The following is a 21,286-nucleotide window of genomic DNA, read 5'->3' as shown; positions in this document are numbered from 1 at the left end:
ATATCAGCATGATTCTACATATGTCAGCTCACAATCCTCAGAATGGCATGTGGGGTTAGCAGACTTGCAGTGCAGTACTGGTCACCGGAAGTGAAGGGTCTATAAATAGCATGGGAAATCCCAGTGTTTTCACAAGATAGGGGTATATTTAAAAATCATTATGGAGATTAGGCTTCACATCACAAGAAGCAAAATGCACCTATAAAATGTACAGAAATGTTTTTCCTTTCAGAAACTGTTTAAATTTTTTAAATAAGATGAGAACTTTTTTCACAGCACTATGAGGAACAGGGGTAATTTCTGCGTAGGACTATTTTTGCGTACGTTCCAAATGCTCATTGGTTGAATTGGTGGTCTGTAACCTAAAGAGTCACTTTTTGTCTTAGAAAAAATAAATAACTATACAGGTATCTTCCTACACACATACTGAATGCATTTGCAAAGTTTCAGTGAAATGTGACAAGCACTTTTTTAAATATTTGATTTTTAAATATAGGGTAACCAAGTTGTGCAAGCAAAAAAAGTGACAATGTTCTACCATACTTAAATGCATTAAGTATTTGCAAAGAACTTTTTCTGACTTTTCAAATAAAAAATATCAATCACAACTTGTTTTTTAACAATATTAATGAAGAAATAGTTTTAAAAGTAATCATTTTCTGAGAAATTGGTCTATTTTTAAAAAATTATTTCTGACATGCCTCCCCCTTTTTCTTGATCACATGTCAAAAATCCTAAATCTTTATATTTTCACAAAAGGTGATATATTTGGCTTTAAATTTGTAAATACAGTGTTTTCACATTAAAACATGACCAGTAAAGGGCACCTAAAGCAAAAAAAGTACTCAATAATGGATTTTCCATGTTGCCATAGGGGAATGCTGATATGGCCTTAACCGCAGTAATGAAAGTGAGTTTTTCCTCATTTCTAACCTAATTTTTGCTCAAATCTACACAAAACTTGATTTCAAGTGCTTATTACCACCATATTTAGGTAAATATAGCCCTCAAAGTTTAATATTTGATATTTTTACTAAATTTTCTACACTTTTTACAAGATAGGACATAAAAATCAGCCAAAAAGACCAATTTTCCATAATTTGGACCTATAACTTAAAAAAATGCATATTTTGAAGGATTTTTGTAGTGTATTCCTCTCATGGCAAAGTTAACAAGATCTTCAAGTAGTTTAAAGCTATTTCAAGAAACTTTTCATTTTGCCATGGCTTCTTCTTCAGGCTAAAAACCACTAATTCCACTTTCCATAGGCTTCTATGCTAATTTCACAATATTCAATGGCTTCTCTGGACTTTACCTTAACTTTAACCTGCAGAGGACTATATATCAGCATGATTCTACATATGTCAGCTCACAATCCTCAGAATGGCATGTGGGGTTAGCAGACTTGCAGTGCAGTACTGGTCACCGGAAGTGAAGGGTCTATAAATAGCATGGGAAATCCCAGTGTTTTCACAAGATAGGGGTATATTTAAAAATCATTATGGAGATTAGGCTTCACATCACAAGAAGCAAAATGCACCTATAAAATGTACAGAAATGTTTTTCCTTTCAGAAACTGTTTAAATTTTTTAAATAAGATGAGAACTTTTTTCACAGCACTATGAGGAACAGGGGTAATTTCTGCGTAGGACTATTTTTGCGTACGTTCCAAATGCTCATTGGTTGAATTGGTGGTCTGTAACCTAAAGAGTCACTTTTTGTCTTAGAAAAAATAAATAACTATACAGGTATCTTCCTACACACATACTGAATGCATTTGCAAAGTTTCAGTGAAATTTGACAAGCACTTTTTTAAATATTTGATTTTTAAATATAGGGTAACCAAGTTGTGCAAGCAAAAAAAGTGACAATGTTCTACCATACTTAAATGCATTAAGTATTTGCAAAGAACTTTTTCTGACTTTTCAAATAAAAAATATCAATCACAACTTGTTTTTTAACAATATTAATGAAGAAATAGTTTTAAAAGTAATCATTTTCTGAGAAATTGGTCTATTTTTAAAAAATTATTTCTGACATGCCTCCCCCTTTTTCTTGATCACATGTCAAAAATCCTAAATCTTTAAATTTTCACAAAAGGTGATATATTTGGCTTTAAATTTGTAAATACAGTGTTTTCACATTAAAACATGACCAGTAAAGGGCACCTAAAGCAAAAAAAGTACTCAATAATGGATTTTCCATGTTGCCATAGGGGAATGCTGATATGGCCTTAACCGCAGTAATGAAAGTGAGTTTTTCCTCATTTCTAACCTAATTTTTGCTCAAATCTACACAAAACTTGATTTCAAGTGCTTATTACCACCATATTTAGGTAAATATAGCCCTCAAAGTTTAATATTTGATATTTTTACTAAATTTTCTACACTTTTTACAAGATAGGACATAAAAATCAGCCAAAAAGACCAATTTTCCATAATTTGGACCTATAACTTAAAAAAAATGCATATTTTGAAGGATTTTTGTAGTGTATTCCTCTCATGGCAAAGTTAACAAGATCTTAAAGTAGTTTAAAGCTATTTCAAGAAACTTTTCATTTTGCCATGGCTTCTTCTAAAGAGTCACTTTTTGTCTTAGAAAAAATAAATAACTATACAGGTATCTTCCTACACACATACTGAATGCATTTGCAAAGTTTCAGTGAAATGTGACAAGCACTTTTTTAAATATTTGATTTTTAAATATAGGGTAACCAAGTTGTGCAAGCAAAAAAAGTGACAATGTTCTACCATACTTAAATGCATTAAGTATTTGCAAAGAACTTTTTCTGACTTTTCAAATAAAAAATATCAATCACAACTTGTTTTTTAACAATATTAATGAAGAAATAGTTTTAAAAGTAATCATTTTCTGAGAAATTGGTCTATTTTTAAAAAATTATTTCTGACATGCCTCCCCCTTTTTCTTGATCACATGTCAAAAATCCTAAATCTTTATATTTTCACAAAAGGTGATATATTTGGCTTTAAATTTGTAAATACAGTGTTTTCACATTAAAACATGACCAGTAAAGGGCACCTAAAGCAAAAAAAGTACTCAATAATGGATTTTCCATGTTGCCATAGGGGAATGCTGATATGGCCTTAACCGCAGTAATGAAAGTGAGTTTTTCCTCATTTCTAACCTAATTTTTGCTCAAATCTACACAAAACTTGATTTCAAGTGCTTATTACCACCATATTTAGGTAAATATAGCCCTCAAAGTTTAATATTTGATATTTTTACTAAATTTTCTACACTTTTTACAAGATAGGACATAAAAATCAGCCAAAAAGACCAATTTTCCATAATTTGGACCTATAACTTAAAAAAATGCATATTTTGAAGGATTTTTGTAGTGTATTCCTCTCATGGCAAAGTTAACAAGATCTTCAAGTAGTTTAAAGCTATTTCAAGAAACTTTTCATTTTGCCATGGCTTCTTCTTCAGGCTAAAAACCACTAATTCCACTTTCCATAGGCTTCTATGCTAATTTCACAATATTCAATGGCTTCTCTGGACTTTACCTTAACTTTAACCTGCAGAGGACTATATATCAGCATGATTCTACATATGTCAGCTCACAATCCTCAGAATGGCATGTGGGGTTAGCAGACTTGCAGTGCAGTACTGGTCACCGGAAGTGAAGGGTCTATAAATAGCATGGGAAATCCCAGTGTTTTCACAAGATAGGGGTATATTTAAAAATCATTATGGAGATTAGGCTTCACATCACAAGAAGCAAAATGCACCTATAAAATGTACAGAAATGTTTTTCCTTTCAGAAACTGTTTAAATTTTTTAAATAAGATGAGAACTTTTTTCACAGCACTATGAGGAACAGGGGTAATTTCTGCGTAGGACTATTTTTGCGTACGTTCCAAATGCTCATTGGTTGAATTGGTGGTCTGTAACCTAAAGAGTCACTTTTTGTCTTAGAAAAAATAAATAACTATACAGGTATCTTCCTACACACATACTGAATGCATTTGCAAAGTTTCAGTGAAATGTGACAAGCACTTTTTTAAATATTTGATTTTTAAATATAGGGTAACCAAGTTGTGCAAGCAAAAAAAGTGACAATGTTCTACCATACTTAAATGCATTAAGTATTTGCAAAGAACTTTTTCTGACTTTTCAAATAAAAAATATCAATCACAACTTGTTTTTTAACAATATTAATGAAGAAATAGTTTTAAAAGTAATCATTTTCTGAGAAATTGGTCTATTTTTAAAAAATTATTTCTGACATGCCTCCCCCTTTTTCTTGATCACATGTCAAAAATCCTAAATCTTTATATTTTCACAAAAGGTGATATATTTGGCTTTAAATTTGTAAATACAGTGTTTTCACATTAAAACATGACCAGTAAAGGGCACCTAAAGCAAAAAAAGTACTCAATAATGGATTTTCCATGTTGCCATAGGGGAATGCTGATATGGCCTTAACCGCAGTAATGAAAGTGAGTTTTTCCTCATTTCTAACCTAATTTTTGCTCAAATCTACACAAAACTTGATTTCAAGTGCTTATTACCACCATATTTAGGTAAATATAGCCCTCAAAGTTTAATATTTGATATTTTTACTAAATTTTCTACACTTTTTACAAGATAGGACATAAAAATCAGCCAAAAAGACCAATTTTCCATAATTTGGACCTATAACTTAAAAAAATGCATATTTTGAAGGATTTTTGTAGTGTATTCCTCTCATGGCAAAGTTAACAAGATCTTCAAGTAGTTTAAAGCTATTTCAAGAAACTTTTCATTTTGCCATGGCTTCTTCTTCAGGCTAAAAACCACTAATTCCACTTTCCATAGGCTTCTATGCTAATTTCACAATATTCAATGGCTTCTCTGGACTTTACCTTAACTTTAACCTGCAGAGGACTATATATCAGCATGATTCTACATATGTCAGCTCACAATCCTCAGAATGGCATGTGGGGTTAGCAGACTTGCAGTGCAGTACTGGTCACCGGAAGTGAAGGGTCTATAAATAGCATGGGAAATCCCAGTGTTTTCACAAGATAGGGGTATATTTAAAAATCATTATGGAGATTAGGCTTCACATCACAAGAAGCAAAATGCACCTATAAAATGTACAGAAATGTTTTTCCTTTCAGAAACTGTTTAAATTTTTTAAATAAGATGAGAACTTTTTTCACAGCACTATGAGGAACAGGGGTAATTTCTGCGTAGGACTATTTTTGCGTACGTTCCAAATGCTCATTGGTTGAATTGGTGGTCTGTAACCTAAAGAGTCACTTTTTGTCTTAGAAAAAATAAATAACTATACAGGTATCTTCCTACACACATACTGAATGCATTTGCAAAGTTTCAGTGAAATTTGACAAGCACTTTTTTAAATATTTGATTTTTAAATATAGGGTAACCAAGTTGTGCAAGCAAAAAAAGTGACAATGTTCTACCATACTTAAATGCATTAAGTATTTGCAAAGAACTTTTTCTGACTTTTCAAATAAAAAATATCAATCACAACTTGTTTTTTAACAATATTAATGAAGAAATAGTTTTAAAAGTAATCATTTTCTGAGAAATTGGTCTATTTTTAAAAAATTATTTCTGACATGCCTCCCCCTTTTTCTTGATCACATGTCAAAAATCCTAAATCTTTAAATTTTCACAAAAGGTGATATATTTGGCTTTAAATTTGTAAATACAGTGTTTTCACATTAAAACATGACCAGTAAAGGGCACCTAAAGCAAAAAAAGTACTCAATAATGGATTTTCCATGTTGCCATAGGGGAATGCTGATATGGCCTTAACCGCAGTAATGAAAGTGAGTTTTTCCTCATTTCTAACCTAATTTTTGCTCAAATCTACACAAAACTTGATTTCAAGTGCTTATTACCACCATATTTAGGTAAATATAGCCCTCAAAGTTTAATATTTGATATTTTTACTAAATTTTCTACACTTTTTACAAGATAGGACATAAAAATCAGCCAAAAAGACCAATTTTCCATAATTTGGACCTATAACTTAAAAAAAATGCATATTTTGAAGGATTTTTGTAGTGTATTCCTCTCATGGCAAAGTTAACAAGATCTTAAAGTAGTTTAAAGCTATTTCAAGAAACTTTTCATTTTGCCATGGCTTCTTCTAAAGAGTCACTTTTTGTCTTAGAAAAAATAAATAACTATACAGGTATCTTCCTACACACATACTGAATGCATTTGCAAAGTTTCAGTGAAATGTGACAAGCACTTTTTTAAATATTTGATTTTTAAATATAGGGTAACCAAGTTGTGCAAGCAAAAAAAGTGACAATGTTCTACCATACTTAAATGCATTAAGTATTTGCAAAGAACTTTTTCTGACTTTTCAAATAAAAAATATCAATCACAACTTGTTTTTTAACAATATTAATGAAGAAATAGTTTTAAAAGTAATCATTTTCTGAGAAATTGGTCTATTTTTAAAAAATTATTTCTGACATGCCTCCCCCTTTTTCTTGATCACATGTCAAAAATCCTAAATCTTTATATTTTCACAAAAGGTGATATATTTGGCTTTAAATTTGTAAATACAGTGTTTTCACATTAAAACATGACCAGTAAAGGGCACCTAAAGCAAAAAAAGTACTCAATAATGGATTTTCCATGTTGCCATAGGGGAATGCTGATATGGCCTTAACCGCAGTAATGAAAGTGAGTTTTTCCTCATTTCTAACCTAATTTTTGCTCAAATCTACACAAAACTTGATTTCAAGTGCTTATTACCACCATATTTAGGTAAATATAGCCCTCAAAGTTTAATATTTGATATTTTTACTAAATTTTCTACACTTTTTACAAGATAGGACATAAAAATCAGCCAAAAAGACCAATTTTCCATAATTTGGACCTATAACTTAAAAAAATGCATATTTTGAAGGATTTTTGTAGTGTATTCCTCTCATGGCAAAGTTAACAAGATCTTCAAGTAGTTTAAAGCTATTTCAAGAAACTTTTCATTTTGCCATGGCTTCTTCTTCAGGCTAAAAACCACTAATTCCACTTTCCATAGGCTTCTATGCTAATTTCACAATATTCAATGGCTTCTCTGGACTTTACCTTAACTTTAACCTGCAGAGGACTATATATCAGCATGATTCTACATATGTCAGCTCACAATCCTCAGAATGGCATGTGGGGTTAGCAGACTTGCAGTGCAGTACTGGTCACCGGAAGTGAAGGGTCTATAAATAGCATGGGAAATCCCAGTGTTTTCACAAGATAGGGGTATATTTAAAAATCATTATGGAGATTAGGCTTCACATCACAAGAAGCAAAATGCACCTATAAAATGTACAGAAATGTTTTTCCTTTCAGAAACTGTTTAAATTTTTTAAATAAGATGAGAACTTTTTTCACAGCACTATGAGGAACAGGGGTAATTTCTGCGTAGGACTATTTTTGCGTACGTTCCAAATGCTCATTGGTTGAATTGGTGGTCTGTAACCTAAATTGAATCGTTAAATTCCGGTCAGATTTTAATTCTAGGTGGCAATATTTACATTGTAAAAAGTCGGCCATGTTTACAGTGATCGAGTTGCTAGGAGATGTTGTTTACGTTTAAATGGTTTGTCCAAAAACCGAAGAACCCAGAATGCAATTCGGCGTTATTTCGGATATCTCGGATTTATTTTACGCGAACAACGTACAATACCGAGAAGTTGATCAAGCAGACGATTGTCACCGGAGTTCGACGGGAACTTACGCACTTCGTTTGTAAACAAATCGTCCCGTAAAAACCAACATGGCGGATATTAGTATGGGATTTTCCCGTAAGGATTTATTACGCATGATTTAAGCTAATAAGCGACTTGTTTTTGAGAAGCTGTTTGGCTAAACGAATGAGCAAGTCATTTAAGACAATTTAAACGACGGTTGGTGTCAATAAAGTCGTAGGAAATATTTTTATTCAAATTTTAACAGTATGTTATTTATGTGACGCCGAGTATAGGTGTAATACCACTATTTAGGTTACAGACCACCAATTACATCATCAATTAGGAACGTACGCAAAAAAGTCCTACGCCAAGGTAAAAAGGAGTCCCTTTAGCATGCCATTATAAAAAAAGTTATTTACATGAATGACCTTTTTTCAAAAAGGGAATTTTATTCTAATAAATTTGAGCCCAAAGCATGCTGCCTCAAACTTAAATAAACTAATTTAGTGGAACTATAAAGAAAGATGGTCTAAATAAAGATTTTAAGATTCCCGAGGCTACTTTTAGGGTAGATTAGTTCCGAGTGTCAGAGCTGCTCTGCAAGGTAGTAAACCCTTTGTGAAATTTTGAGTGACATAGCAGTACATGTGTATGTTTCAGGTGATATATGGTTTTGTTAGGTTTAACTTAAGGTAAACAACTGAAGATCCCCTGAAAATTAGCAAATGAACATAGAGAGTAATGGGAATCTAAATTATTGCTTTGTAGCCTTAAGGGGAACCAGTCGCCTGCACATACTGGAAAGTAGTCCGTGAAAAACGAAGTAGTTTCCTAGGATGCATTTTCTATTTTTTTTGTGTGATTTAGCCAGTACATGTATATGCAAAGTGGGTATCACCTGAAAGTTTATCATGCCAAATACACACTAATACTATAGTTTTTAACTCTGATGTAGAGAATATATTTTAAGAGTCTAGATCTTAAGCCCATTGATTTGTCAAATGTCAAAAACAAAAGCAGTATTTTAGTACCTTTCACTTTACCGTTCTTTCTTAGAAGCCATTAAAGGTATCCTGCAATTTTTATGAGAGAGTCTTTAAGGGGTCCCCTCTATGACAAAACCTGTAAAAGTTCATTTTAACAAACTTTAAAAAAAGATTGTGACCTTGAAAATTGCTTAATTCAACATAAAAAGTAATGGGACTTTTAATAGTGGTTTTACACCTATAGACATTGCTAATTGTTTAATCTGGTTCTGGATGATTGAAAACATTCGGGTCATCACGGTTACGAAAAAGTACGCAATCGTATCAAGGAACCAAGATTTTAGCGGAAGTCACCTGCTTTTAGAGCATATCGTATTTGTGCCATTTCGGATGTTGAAAGTAAACCAAAATCAGTGAAAGGGAATATTTGACGATTAGCAACTTTGAAAACTTCAGTCTTTGTTTGGCAAATACCAAAGCGACAAAGTGTCAGAGTCAGATAAGAGATATACATCCGATGTAACTAACGCTGAGGCAACGGAGGCAACTCCCTCCCCTAGAATTTCGGCAACCGAAAAAAAAATTCCAAATAGAATTACTCGAATAAAATGGAATGTTTATTTATAATAAATTTTTCAACATGAATTACAAAATGTATCACGATGCACAGTATGTGCCTCACTTCCTGATTCATAGTCGACGAAAACCGGTATTTGTCCATAAATTATATTCTTTCCTGGAAAATTCAGAATTTTGATACATTACAAACAAATATCCATTCTAACATCAAATATGCTTTATTATTCCGCGTTTACATCGAATTTCAACATTCTATGAAAAATGGGACTTATAATTCAGGGGGATCGCAAACTAAGGGGACAACCATTTGATTTTGAGGGCTAGGAACTAATTTTTCGGACCAATCCATAAAAGTTATTCTCGCTACGACCAAGATCAAAATATTTATCAATTACCCATGCGAAATCAAAATATCTATTTCCAAATAATTTCCCCTTTGAGATCAAGTCCTTGTTTTCCCAAAATCCAGCATGAAAATACTTATTTAAAAAATCTTCCCCATAAATCAAATGGTCGTCCCCTAACAAAGGAAAAAAGTATAAAAAGTCTATCTGAGGAACCTACGACCAACAATCCTTAGATCAGCCAGGCTTGCCTACTTTCCCTATTTGTGGGGATTCCCCCCCCCATAAATGCTTGGTCACAAAATGAACTTTTTATGAGTTAATTGCAATTCGCATCGTTTCAACCTAGTCACTGCCAACACATGCAATAAACTTTTCGAAGCTAGAAATACACTCAGATACTTGGTACGATAACATTAATAGTGTGGCGTAAGCTAACGAAAAGCCTTTTTTATAAAGAGGTTCAACAAGGGAGTAAAGAGTCTGATTTCGACCTACTCTTTGAAAACGAGGAAACATGATGCTCTATCGAAAACTTTCAGAGACTAGGTGGACATCTAGGGAAGACACCTTATCATTGGTTCTGGCTCATTATAAATCCCTCAATCAACATTCTTGAAATCGTGCAGTCAAATTCTAAAGGTCAAGCCGCAGCCGATACTTCATTATATCATGACGTGTTGCTTAAATTTGATTTCATCATTGTCACAGTTATGTTACAGTACACACTGGGCTTCTTCCGATCGTTGTCAATTCTTTTTCAGTCTGAGGCTTGTGATCTCGTCAAAGCACACCAAGGAGCCAGAGATCTTTTATCGATATTTGAAAGAATAAGGGACAAATTCTAATGGTAAGTTTCAAGATCTTCATGAAAGAAGCGTTTCCATAGCAAACGAAAATGAAGCTGTACCAACGAAACCACGTGATACGTAAAGACAACGATGTAAAGCGAAAAAGTCAAAGATATCGAAGAACAGTATCGAGTGAACTACTCTCTGCTTTTCTTTGATCATATTATTACGCGTAAGATCGATTCCCAGAGAAACTGGAATCTGCTTTCTATGGCATCATTTGTAAAACACTTGACCGCTCAATTTGTTGATAAAATGAAAACCGTGCAAATGAATGATTTACCTTCCCAACGACTTTCCTCAAGAAGTAGACTGATGGGTAGCAAAATAGAACAGATCAAGCTTGGCGCAGTCTGTTGAGACGCTCACACAGGCAATATCTTTTACCGACTCGGAATTGTATCCGAACATCTATCGTATACTAAAACTCCTTTTAACACTTCCAGAAGGTTCATTTTCTTAAGAGAAATCTTTCTGTGCACACAGGCATTTGAAGACATAGTGCAGAGTCACCGGAATGACAATGTCGGACAGATAAAGGCTGAAGTAGTATTAAAAAGATGGGATATGAGTGGTACTGGGAAATTCCACCTTGCATTCCAGAAGAATAGAACAATATAAGTATAATATGTACATCTTTGTTATTTTTCAAATTGCGTTGAATTAAAAATCGATCAGATCATTCAAATTGCATGTCTTTTGTAAAGGAAACTCTGACCAATAGTGCAGAAATTTAGAATAGAGGAAGAAAATGTGGAATAAAGTAAAAGAGAAATACAAAAAAAAAAATAAATTTCTTTTTTAATACATTTATACCAATTCAAGAATTCCTAAACTCCTGGAGAAAGTCCAATATCATGCCATTACACGAATATATGAAAAAAAATGCGGCGGAAACCTAATAGAGGATGAAGTCCTCGTAACGGGTTTCAAAGCAAAATAAATTGAAATAGTTGGAAACCCTGATCCCAAGAGCCTTATTTCAGTCTTACAGGAAGTTACGTCATACAGGACAAGATACCTTCTTCAATAAAATGCTTTCATCATATGGTCATCAATAGTTATTTAAATTTAGATACTTTTTTTTTTTTTTTTTTTTTTCGTATGCCATAAATAAAGACCCTTTTGGCTTAAAGGCCTAAGCACGAACACTATGTAATACCGGTCTCGATGATTAGCGACAAGAAGTGACAAGAATCGTCATGAGGTCTGGAAAAGCGACACAAAGGGAAAAAATAGCATATTTATTATTCAAAAAGTGCAAGACTTAGTATCTCGTTAACATGCGTATTACTTAACAAATCGTACGAATACAACAGTATCTCATGGTAACGCATACGCTTAGTATATTGAGCTCTGGAGTTACAGTATTTTGTGCTCACGGGATAGTTTTTCATTCACACGTCTTACTATCTTCAGTTTGGCTTATTTAGTTAGCAGTTAGTATTTTGTGCTCATAAGAGAGTGTTTCATTCTAAAGTCTTAGTATACTGAGCTAACGATTTTTGCACCAACGTACGTATATTCGATTTAGTATTTTGTTTGCAAGAGTTAAACTAAGTACGATTGTGTATTCGGTTTAGAATGTTGTACGCATGACGTATTCTACGTACAGCTTTCTTATATTATGTGTAATATAAGTCTGTCATTTTGAATATGATTCATAAGTGGACAATTATTGTCAATTTCCTGCGCAGAGAGTGTATTTGCTATTTGAAAGATTTTCTGCCTCTGCCATACTCAGTGCTAGAATTCGGCTCTTTATGCAAAATGAAAAAGCGCATTGTAAATCAGCTTTGCCTACTTATGAGAGAGATGTTCATGTCTTGTGATCTGTTTAAAATTCTGTATAGTAGATCCCGTAAACACAGTTAACCTTGAAGTGGTCATTGACCCGGGGAGGTTGAAGAGTTGTTTATCAAAAGGCCCAGGTGATTTTTTTCTCAGGTGCGTTACTGGAACTGCTGAATATACTGATTGGATATCAACAACAATTTCGAGGTATATCTTTCAACATGCTTTGCCCAGTAGTCGGCGGCTTTCATATCCTTTAGTATGTGATAACAGACTTCAAGTACGATGTAGGTGGAAATTTTTCCCGCGTAATATCCAGGTATCTTCTTTTCTCTATTTTCCTTTATTATGTTACAAATGGCTTTTTCTGCTAACGGAATGTTTCCCTGTGTGTGAAAAATAAAAAATGCCAAAAAATATCCAAAAATAATTGGATGAACTTGATGAAAGTTGAATTTAGTACCTGTCAATAGTTCTTGAAGAAACCATGAACTTTCCTGATCTAAGTATAGCATTGAGATACAGGAAGTGCGCATAAAACGAACAAATGATTTAGATTTATCCCATTTTATTCCTGGATTGTCGTAGAAATATTGAAGAAGTCGCTCATTGTCCGTGAAAAGATTCATGGGGTTAAGTGTGATTGAAACCTTCTTCACTATAAAGTTTATAAGTTTACAACTATTTCGAAACAATTTCATATGCCCGAAAAACATAGCTAATTTAGACCAACCTGCTATGGCGTCGGAATTTTTACCAATTAGTAGATGCGAGATAATATCTTTATGATACGTATAGACTCGCTTATTTGACAGTGTTTCATTTGGTAATTTATCGCAGTAAACCTGATTTGCAATACAAAACATAGTTAAGTAAAGTCCTCTTTCATAGTATGAATGTATTCCATAGAAATATTTATAAATAGATTTCTTAATTATTGCACGAACTTGTTGTAAAGTATAAGCTTGCAGCATAATATGAAAAGACTGTAAGTTATACAATATTGCGATGAGTTTTTCTTGGGAACAGGCATATCCATTTACATATTTTTCCAGGGTATCTAAATTTACTGTTATGATGCCTGAAATGATATATGAAAATATATCCCCATGGAAACTAGAAAGTACATTTGCTAGCTCAGTCAGTACGACCTTATCCATGCTTCCAAATAAATTGTTATCCGGTATAAAGTAGTGTGGACAAAATCCTTGTCTTAACCAGTTAGAAAGACGACTGAAAACTGCTAATATGCATTCAATTATATTACACGGTCTCCAGAATGTCTGGGGATTTTCTTCGCTTAGCCAGTATAAAGTAGTTTTAATGAAATATGAAGAAAAACTCGCCCCATATTTCATGCGTTTAACTAAGTTCGATTTAACCCATTTTAAGAAGGCGTAACTGAGAAGCTGCGTGTGATTCCACGAATAAACTAGTTGTTTTTCCAAGAAGGAAAAAGACAGTCGCCATTCCAAAGGACAATCCTGTTTCGCATCAAATTTGCTTCCAATGGGAGCAAAAAAAGTTGGTTGGTTTGCAACTTTTGAAATGATCGCTGGATTTACCAACCCCTTGCTTTTTACTCTCATAACCCATTCATTGATGATATCTAATCTGGATCTACTCCGTAAACAAAAAAGGTGATCGGTTCCATTATCTTCCCTAATAGAAGCTATGCAAGGTCCATGTAGATGAATGTCTCTGTATCTATATTTTTTCATAAAATATTCTTTAAATCGAAAGTTTGACACCAAAGGACCATTTTCGGTGTGAACTCCCCAATTAGAAACAAGTGTCTTTTCAAATGGGCCCTTCGGTATCTTAATTTGAACAAATCCAGGATACGAATTACTGGCATCAAAATATAACATAGGTTTTTCTAGTTCCATTCCTGAACCTTTCTTATCAACAACGATTTCATTCAATATGGTCATCATATCAAAGTCTCCTCTATCCATGTCAAGACCTTCCGCCCTACTCCCACTACTAACGTTGGTGTATTGTCTACTTATGTTTATACAGTCATTCAAAACTTGATAGAACAGGCGGCTGCCCTCTGATCGACCTTCTGACATAAAGGCAAAACATAGGATCTTATACAACAGCTTTTGGTTAGCTTCCTGAATGTTGTTAGTCATAAAATCTGAAAAAAATAAATCGTGAACATTTTCTCATTGACATCATAATACTTGTATGCATATGAAAGTGATAATGGCAATGGAACTTTATACTACAAAGAACGCCTAATTCATAATTTGTCGTATTCCTAGACACATGGACTAATGGACCCTGGTCCCAGCCAACCACCTGGAAATTAGTACATAAGTGGTAAGGGGTCCCCTTTTTAAAATTTTCTCAACGACAGAGAAAGACATGGAAATTCCCAATATTCTTTGAATCGATAGTCCTTTAGTAGGCCTGAAATCTCATTCCATTTCCAAGACGGACTAATGGACGCAGGTCCTAGCCACCCACCTCGCAGTTGGTACATAAGTGGCAAGGGGAGGGGCATTTATAAAATATTCTCAACGACAGAGGAAGATATGGAAATCCCAATATTCTGGGAATCGATAGTCATTAAGCTTTCGTACGGTTTTCGAGTTACAAGGTGCAAAATGGGCCACATCCGAAAAAAGTTGACTTTTATTTTTATTTTTGGTCCGATTTCGAAAAATAAAATTTTATTGGATTCTTAATAAAAATCTGTGCTTGCATTTAGCATACACAATTAAGATATCACTTATGTTTTTCGAGTTTTAGTGGGTCAAAGGAGCCACACTCCAAAAATCGACTTTTTTATATTTGGTCTGATTTGAAAATTTTTAAGTAATTTTATTTTTTTTTACAATACAGTGTCAGAACCATTTGTTGTGTCAATATAAATTGTAAGTCCTTTGTGTTTCAAAAACTAATATAGTGTCCACGCTTTCCTCAATTGTTCAGGGTTCGAGCACTGCGGTCATATCATGCTGTGCTCGGCGAAGCTTTTTATTAAAATTTTCTAGACAAAAGAAGATATGGAAATTCCAAATATTTTAGGAATTGATAGTTATTAAGTATGCTTAAAATCTCAGTCCCAAGATGGACTAACGGACTGATAGACCTTGGTCCCCCAGGTTGACTTCGAATTTGCTTCATTATTTTATTTTCGACGGTTTTTTTGCAAGCACTACCTGATCTTACCTCTTTTTACAAAACGGGCCGAGGTACATGTATCTTTGGTTGCATTATAGGTCACCAGTATGCGGAGGCTTAGCCCTTGTAGGGACCCATGGGCCAAATCCTAATGAATCCCTCTGTATAAATTGAATTTGAATAAACGTAAATATCAGAATGAACCAATTCGTTATTTTGACGGCGAGAAAATATATACAGGTTTCTATTAGAAAAAGGAATTGCAAAAAGCTACACATTATATTCGTCTTGCTCGAGATTTCAACTGGATACTACAAGGAGTTATTTTTGGTAGCAGATTTGTATCTTTTGTCAAAATTTCTTCCTTGCTATCAATGCTGGTGCAATGGAAAGTTTGAAATGCTATTGATAGCGCGGGAAAGTATCTTGAATAGTCTACGTATTTAAATGGTTACCATGCAATTTTATGATGCCTTATAATATTAAAATCAAAGATCTGTCTTTTATGTAACAAGTACATGTAACATTTTATTTCATAAATTTTATTCATTAGACTTTTTTCTATTCAGATAACACCTAAAACCTTTCACAACGTTGGTATTATTTGCCCTTTCTCCTATTTCAAACTCGCGGGGAAAATTAAAAAAGATATAGAATTGTAAACCTTGAAAAACCATGCCTACGTCTTTAATACGAACTAATTTTTATAGTTTTATAAGAAATTTTGTTATTTATTATTAGTGACAGAGTTTTTTTTCTATTAGCAAAATGACCTTCAAGGAAGACAATAAGCGAAATTATCATAGTTCCTAGTGTCAAAGTATTTTTATTACCATTAAAAACTAATAAGATATAATTAAATATTCTTTATTATAATAACAGTCCCATTCTGAGTATTAGAAGATAATTGTTAGAGTATAATGCACGTGTACATGTTGAAAAAAAGTAATTGCACGGGCGTTGATTCATAATGGCCCCCTAAAATTTGTAGTTTTCTTTTGGACTGAAATCTTAACTTTTTAAAAACTCTAACCAACATAATCTTCTTACTTAGCGTTCTATTTACGCCCCTAACCTGAAATCCTGGAACCACTCCTATTGCGTATTCGACACCTTAGTTTATTACACTTAACTTATTTTTTTTTATATTTCATAACATCATTAAAGATTTATTAGTACGCCTTAGTATACAGACTTAGACATATGTTCTATCATTATTCTTATTTTCTGCACGCAAAATAAAAAAAAATGTTTGAACGCACCCCAATATCATGAATATTCATGAATTCTATTGACGGCTAGCTTCCATGCAGGCTGGTATTGACGGCTAGCTTCACAATTGTCAATATTTTAAGGGCAAACCCATGTAAAATGCAGACACTGTCTATGACACATGTAATTCATGGTCTACAAAACCCACCGAATAAAGAATGTTTTATTTCGGTCTTCAGATGCTATTTTTTTATGTAACAATTCGAGTTTGTATTGTTGAGAAACTATACATTTTTTACTAAAATCAACTAAATCAAAGAAAATTAAGAACGATAACTCTGGTAGAGTGCAAATTCCGTGTAAAATCTATATGAAAATTATTTCAAAAGCGCAGCACCCAAATGAACAACTAAGACTGGTTTTGTGGTCTGTAACTTTTCTGAATAAGAAATAAAAGTTAGTTCGGTGGGTTTTTGACATGCATTAACCATCTCCTGTCTGATTGTTATAAAGAATGCTACTTAACCAATGTATAATGAAAATGGTCAAATAAAATTTGTATGTTTTTTTTGTTTTGTTTTTGTTTTTATATTTAAAATGAATGGCTTCCAAGTATCTTCTAGTGTCATGTTTCTTCAGTTCTTCAAATCACATTACAGTCACATTACAGAGCTTTGTCTATGAGATGATGGACACAATGTTATCCAATCAGAAAACGTGTTACATCTGAAATTGAATTATTATGGTTTACCTTTTATCAATTTTAATAATTCATTACGAAACTGTATGGAACATCCCCGGTTTTCTTTTGATAGAAATATTTCCGCTAATGTTAAAAACGACCCTTCCATCAGGTTTCCTCGATCGAATACAGGGAACTCTCCAAGGTATTCGTGAATCCTGCTTGTCGTTTCAGGGTCTATTTCACTGGTTGTCGACGAGGTACATATTGAATATGGTTTAACAAATCGAAATACAATATCTGAAGCCTTGTCTGTAAAGGGTGACAGAGACATCTAAAAGTTATAACAAAATATTAAGAAAGGTCCATATAAGAATAATGCAAGGGGTGGTTCATTGTTTGAAAAAATGATATTTTCATTTAAAAGATCGATGGATCGCACTTTTCTTTCTATCAACCTCAGATTTTGCCAATACATTCTATCATTACTTTCACTTCAAATATCTTTTACGTTGTACTACAAGACTTGTAATTTACAAATAACAGGGATCACATTATGGCTAACAAAAACATGCCACTCAAAAGACATTTTAATATTCAGTCACAAAATTGTTTGAATGTATTTTTTGGAAATGATAACTATGTACAGTGAAATATGTCTTAAACGAACTCTGAAATATCCGATTCTGTCTAAACCGAATTCTGAAATATCCGATCCTGTCTAAACCGTACCCCGAAACATCCGATCCTGTATCAACCGTACCCCAAAACATCCGTTTCTGTCTAAACAAGACACTTTTGTAAAGTCTCTGCATATAAATTTATTTGTTTTTTAAGCCATGGTTAACCCCGAATACCTGTCTAAAATTTCTTCAGTCCAAAAGGGGTTCAGTATGGAGAAAAACTTTATGAATAGGGCAGAACACCGGGTTATTAACGGATTAACGTATTCTATACTCCATAATCTTAAAAACTAAACCAAAGTAAAAAAACAAAAACAAAATAAAACCAAAACAAAACAGAAAAAGTAGGAAAACCCGTACAGAGATATACATGTATATAGTTATTCGGGTTACCAGATTTAAAATTCATTTAAACTTGTATGATGAGACTTTGATTAGTGTTAGGTTAAGACCTAAGGTAAAGGACACAACTCTTAAAAATCGTTGGAACATTTGTATTCAGCATTTTACACCAATCTCATGTAAGCGTCAAAGTAACTTGGACTGACTTCATTCTGTTTCAAATGAAAGCTTGATAGGCTTTGTTGAAATTGAATATAATACAAACATATCACTGATTTCAAGAGATATGTACCTTACCCTAGGTCTACCTCCTTAAGATAGGTCTTGGGTTTATTCAAGGGTCGGTATAAACAGGGCTCATCGTATAAACTATTCTTGGATTTCGATCTTCAAATGTATTCGAATCTAATTTTTGTTGATAAAAGGTTACCCTTACACATACACAGAATACTGAAATTTCCACTATTTAGTATTTTTGTATTTTATATAATAATCTCCCAGTTAATATTTTTGACGATTATAGAAAAAAGCATGAAATTCAGCTTTTCAATAAAAAAGGGAAAGACCACCTTTGCATTAAAATAGGCTCTTATGAAAAATCATACCCATTTAATAAAAAACAAATAACCTTTAATGCAAAATGCGCTTTTGTAAAATACCCAAGGCTATGCAAAATTCGAAATCTTTGAAATATATGTGGATAGCCATCTTCCAGAACTCTTTTATCTGAACGAAGATAATAAGCAGACGTTATTGATTTTTACCGACAGCTTCCAATTAGCTCGTGATGTGACGTTACTAAGTCGGTTTGGTACTGATACAGGTATCGCATATCAATATGTAAACAAAGAATATCCCGTAAATATTTCTACGATCCTGTTTTTTTTTTTATCGCAAAAACATGCTGTGTTGTCAAGCTTACGATTACACAAATGATAAAAGAGATAATTAGAAAGTTTTTATGACCGGTAACACTCTTCGGAAGTAGCCATTAGATTTTCCCCAAACATACTAGTCTTCTAGCTGCGATTCGATTTCCGCTGTTCGTCAATGTTGTCTGACTTTTGCTTACATGTTATGCCTCAGTCTCTTCTTCTGTATATTTAGGGTTGAAACTATAGGGGAAAAGTTCCAAATTTGCACTTCCTTCAGACATCGTAATCAATTACCTATTTACTTTCTCTTTACAAACCGACTTTGTGACGTCACAGCTCAAACGATCATGGTGGCGCCCATAAATTTATAGCGATTAATTGGTTTAGAACAGGAAATTATTTTTTTTATAATTTAATTTTCATGTACATTTAACATATTATTTTCGCCATTTATGACTTGCACAATAACATAGTCGTCCCCTTAAAGGTAGCCCGAATTTCCTCTGACCCTGCAACCCTCCTCTTTTTTACTTGGATATTGATATGTCGGGTTGGGGTCAGAATGATGTGCCATACAAAAAGTTGGAGATTTAGCGGTACCGCGCCCTTCAACCGCTTGTAACGACTTTCAAGTTGAAATTGTGCTGTCACACCTACCTAGTTCGAGAGATCCTGTTTTGTTGACATTTTGAACCGTAATAGAGAGTAGGCGGAGCTTGTTACCTTTGGAACGGAAGGGTACCTTTAAGGTAGATCATACCTAATACTTTAAGTAGATAAAGTTTCCTATATTTTGGTCTTTTTTTTCTATTTTTATATTATTGTTCCTTTTCATACATTTCCATTGTATTTCTTATTTCATGCATAATAATCTCTGTTAAAGAAGAAATGAATGAATAACATTTCTATAGAAGATTTTCCCACCAATTTTCTCCCCTTGAAATTTATGTTTGTAATTTTACCATATGAAGGTATATGCCAAAGGGTAATAAATGGAACCAAGATTTTTGCGGAAATCAAAAGAATGTAATCAAGGGAAAACAACAAGACATGGATAACAAACACAACAAAGAACATAAATTAACCAAAATAATACATACAAAGTAACAAAAGTAAACGAGCAACTCAGACTCTACTAAAAAAACTGGGAGAATGGACAAGGTGTACCGGTAGGGTAAGCGTCCTCTGCTTTTCTAGAAACACCCACCGAATTGCTCGTAAAAAGTCAAGACCTGGGTATACGAAAGAGGAAAGGAAAACAATGACACGTCGAACAAATCAACTTTCATGGTGTAGATGGATACACCGTAACGATCCACGAGTTCATGATGACGTAAAACTTCTGTAATGATGACTTCAATCATGTAGCAAAATAACCCTGTTCTAGAAGCCTAATTGTCGAAAGTCTAGTGCGGTAAAAAAAAGTACCTTTTATCTCAAGACTTTTGGGCAAATGCGCTGTATAAATTCCACGAAACTAGGAGTGTTTAAAGATAGTACGTCATCTTTATAGCAGTATAAACATACCTAAGATACTATTGTTGGGTGAATACATCCAATTCTTCTGCAATTTTGCTGATTAGTGCCAAAGCACTATCACATTTTCAATTGTCCCATGTTCTACACTATATATTATATTTGAAACAAACAATAAATATCAGTTTCCCAGTTCCTTCCGCATAAATATTTCCATTTTCCGGTTTTCTTTGTTTAAGCTTCATTTGAAGTGATGGCGATAAGGCGATAATCCGTTATCTGATTTCATAGAAATCAGAAAAAGACAGGAAAAACACTTGGGCAATACGTATGATCAGAATACAGTCCTATGAAAAGATAACACATGATTGTGTAAGTTAAGAAATGACATCAAATTTTAAAATACATTTTTACCCAGAACACCAGTAACATTATATACTAAGGTCAGGCTCGAATTAAAACGACGATTTTAACTACGACTGCCAAGTAAGCTGGTTTGAGGACACAACATGATACGTACGTTGGAATACGCTACATGATATGTACGTTGGAATACGCTACATGATATGTACGTTGGAATACACTACATAAGGTTCATCGTTCATTTATTTCATCGCTTAACAAAAAGTTCCGACTTCACCTAATAGC

General features: G+C 33.4%; 1 protein-coding gene across 1 annotated transcript; it reads right to left on the bottom strand.

The window, feature by feature from the left end:
- Nucleotides 1-11,670: 11,670 nt before the first annotated feature.
- On the bottom strand, nucleotides 11,671-20,829 carry LOC148621275 (uncharacterized). The gene is made up of 3 exons (XM_088575437.1): nucleotides 20,690-20,829; nucleotides 17,332-17,596; nucleotides 11,671-14,376 (listed from the first exon to the last, which is right to left on the bottom strand). The coding sequence occupies exons 2-3, from the start codon at nucleotides 17,594-17,596 to the stop codon at nucleotides 12,392-12,394; spliced, it is 2,250 nt and encodes a 749-aa protein (XP_088431563.1). The 5' UTR covers nucleotides 20,690-20,829; the 3' UTR covers nucleotides 11,671-12,391.
- Nucleotides 20,830-21,286: the final 457 nt, after the last annotated feature.

Source organism: Perna viridis, chromosome 3, assembly GCF_037379345.1.
Source record: "Perna viridis isolate PV_CMFRI_1.1 ecotype Kerala chromosome 3, ASM3737934v1, whole genome shotgun sequence".
NCBI lineage: Eukaryota > Metazoa > Mollusca > Bivalvia > Mytilida > Mytilidae > Perna > Perna viridis.
The sequence above is the reverse complement of the archived record's forward strand: the minus strand, read 5'-3'. Positions and strand labels throughout refer to the sequence as shown.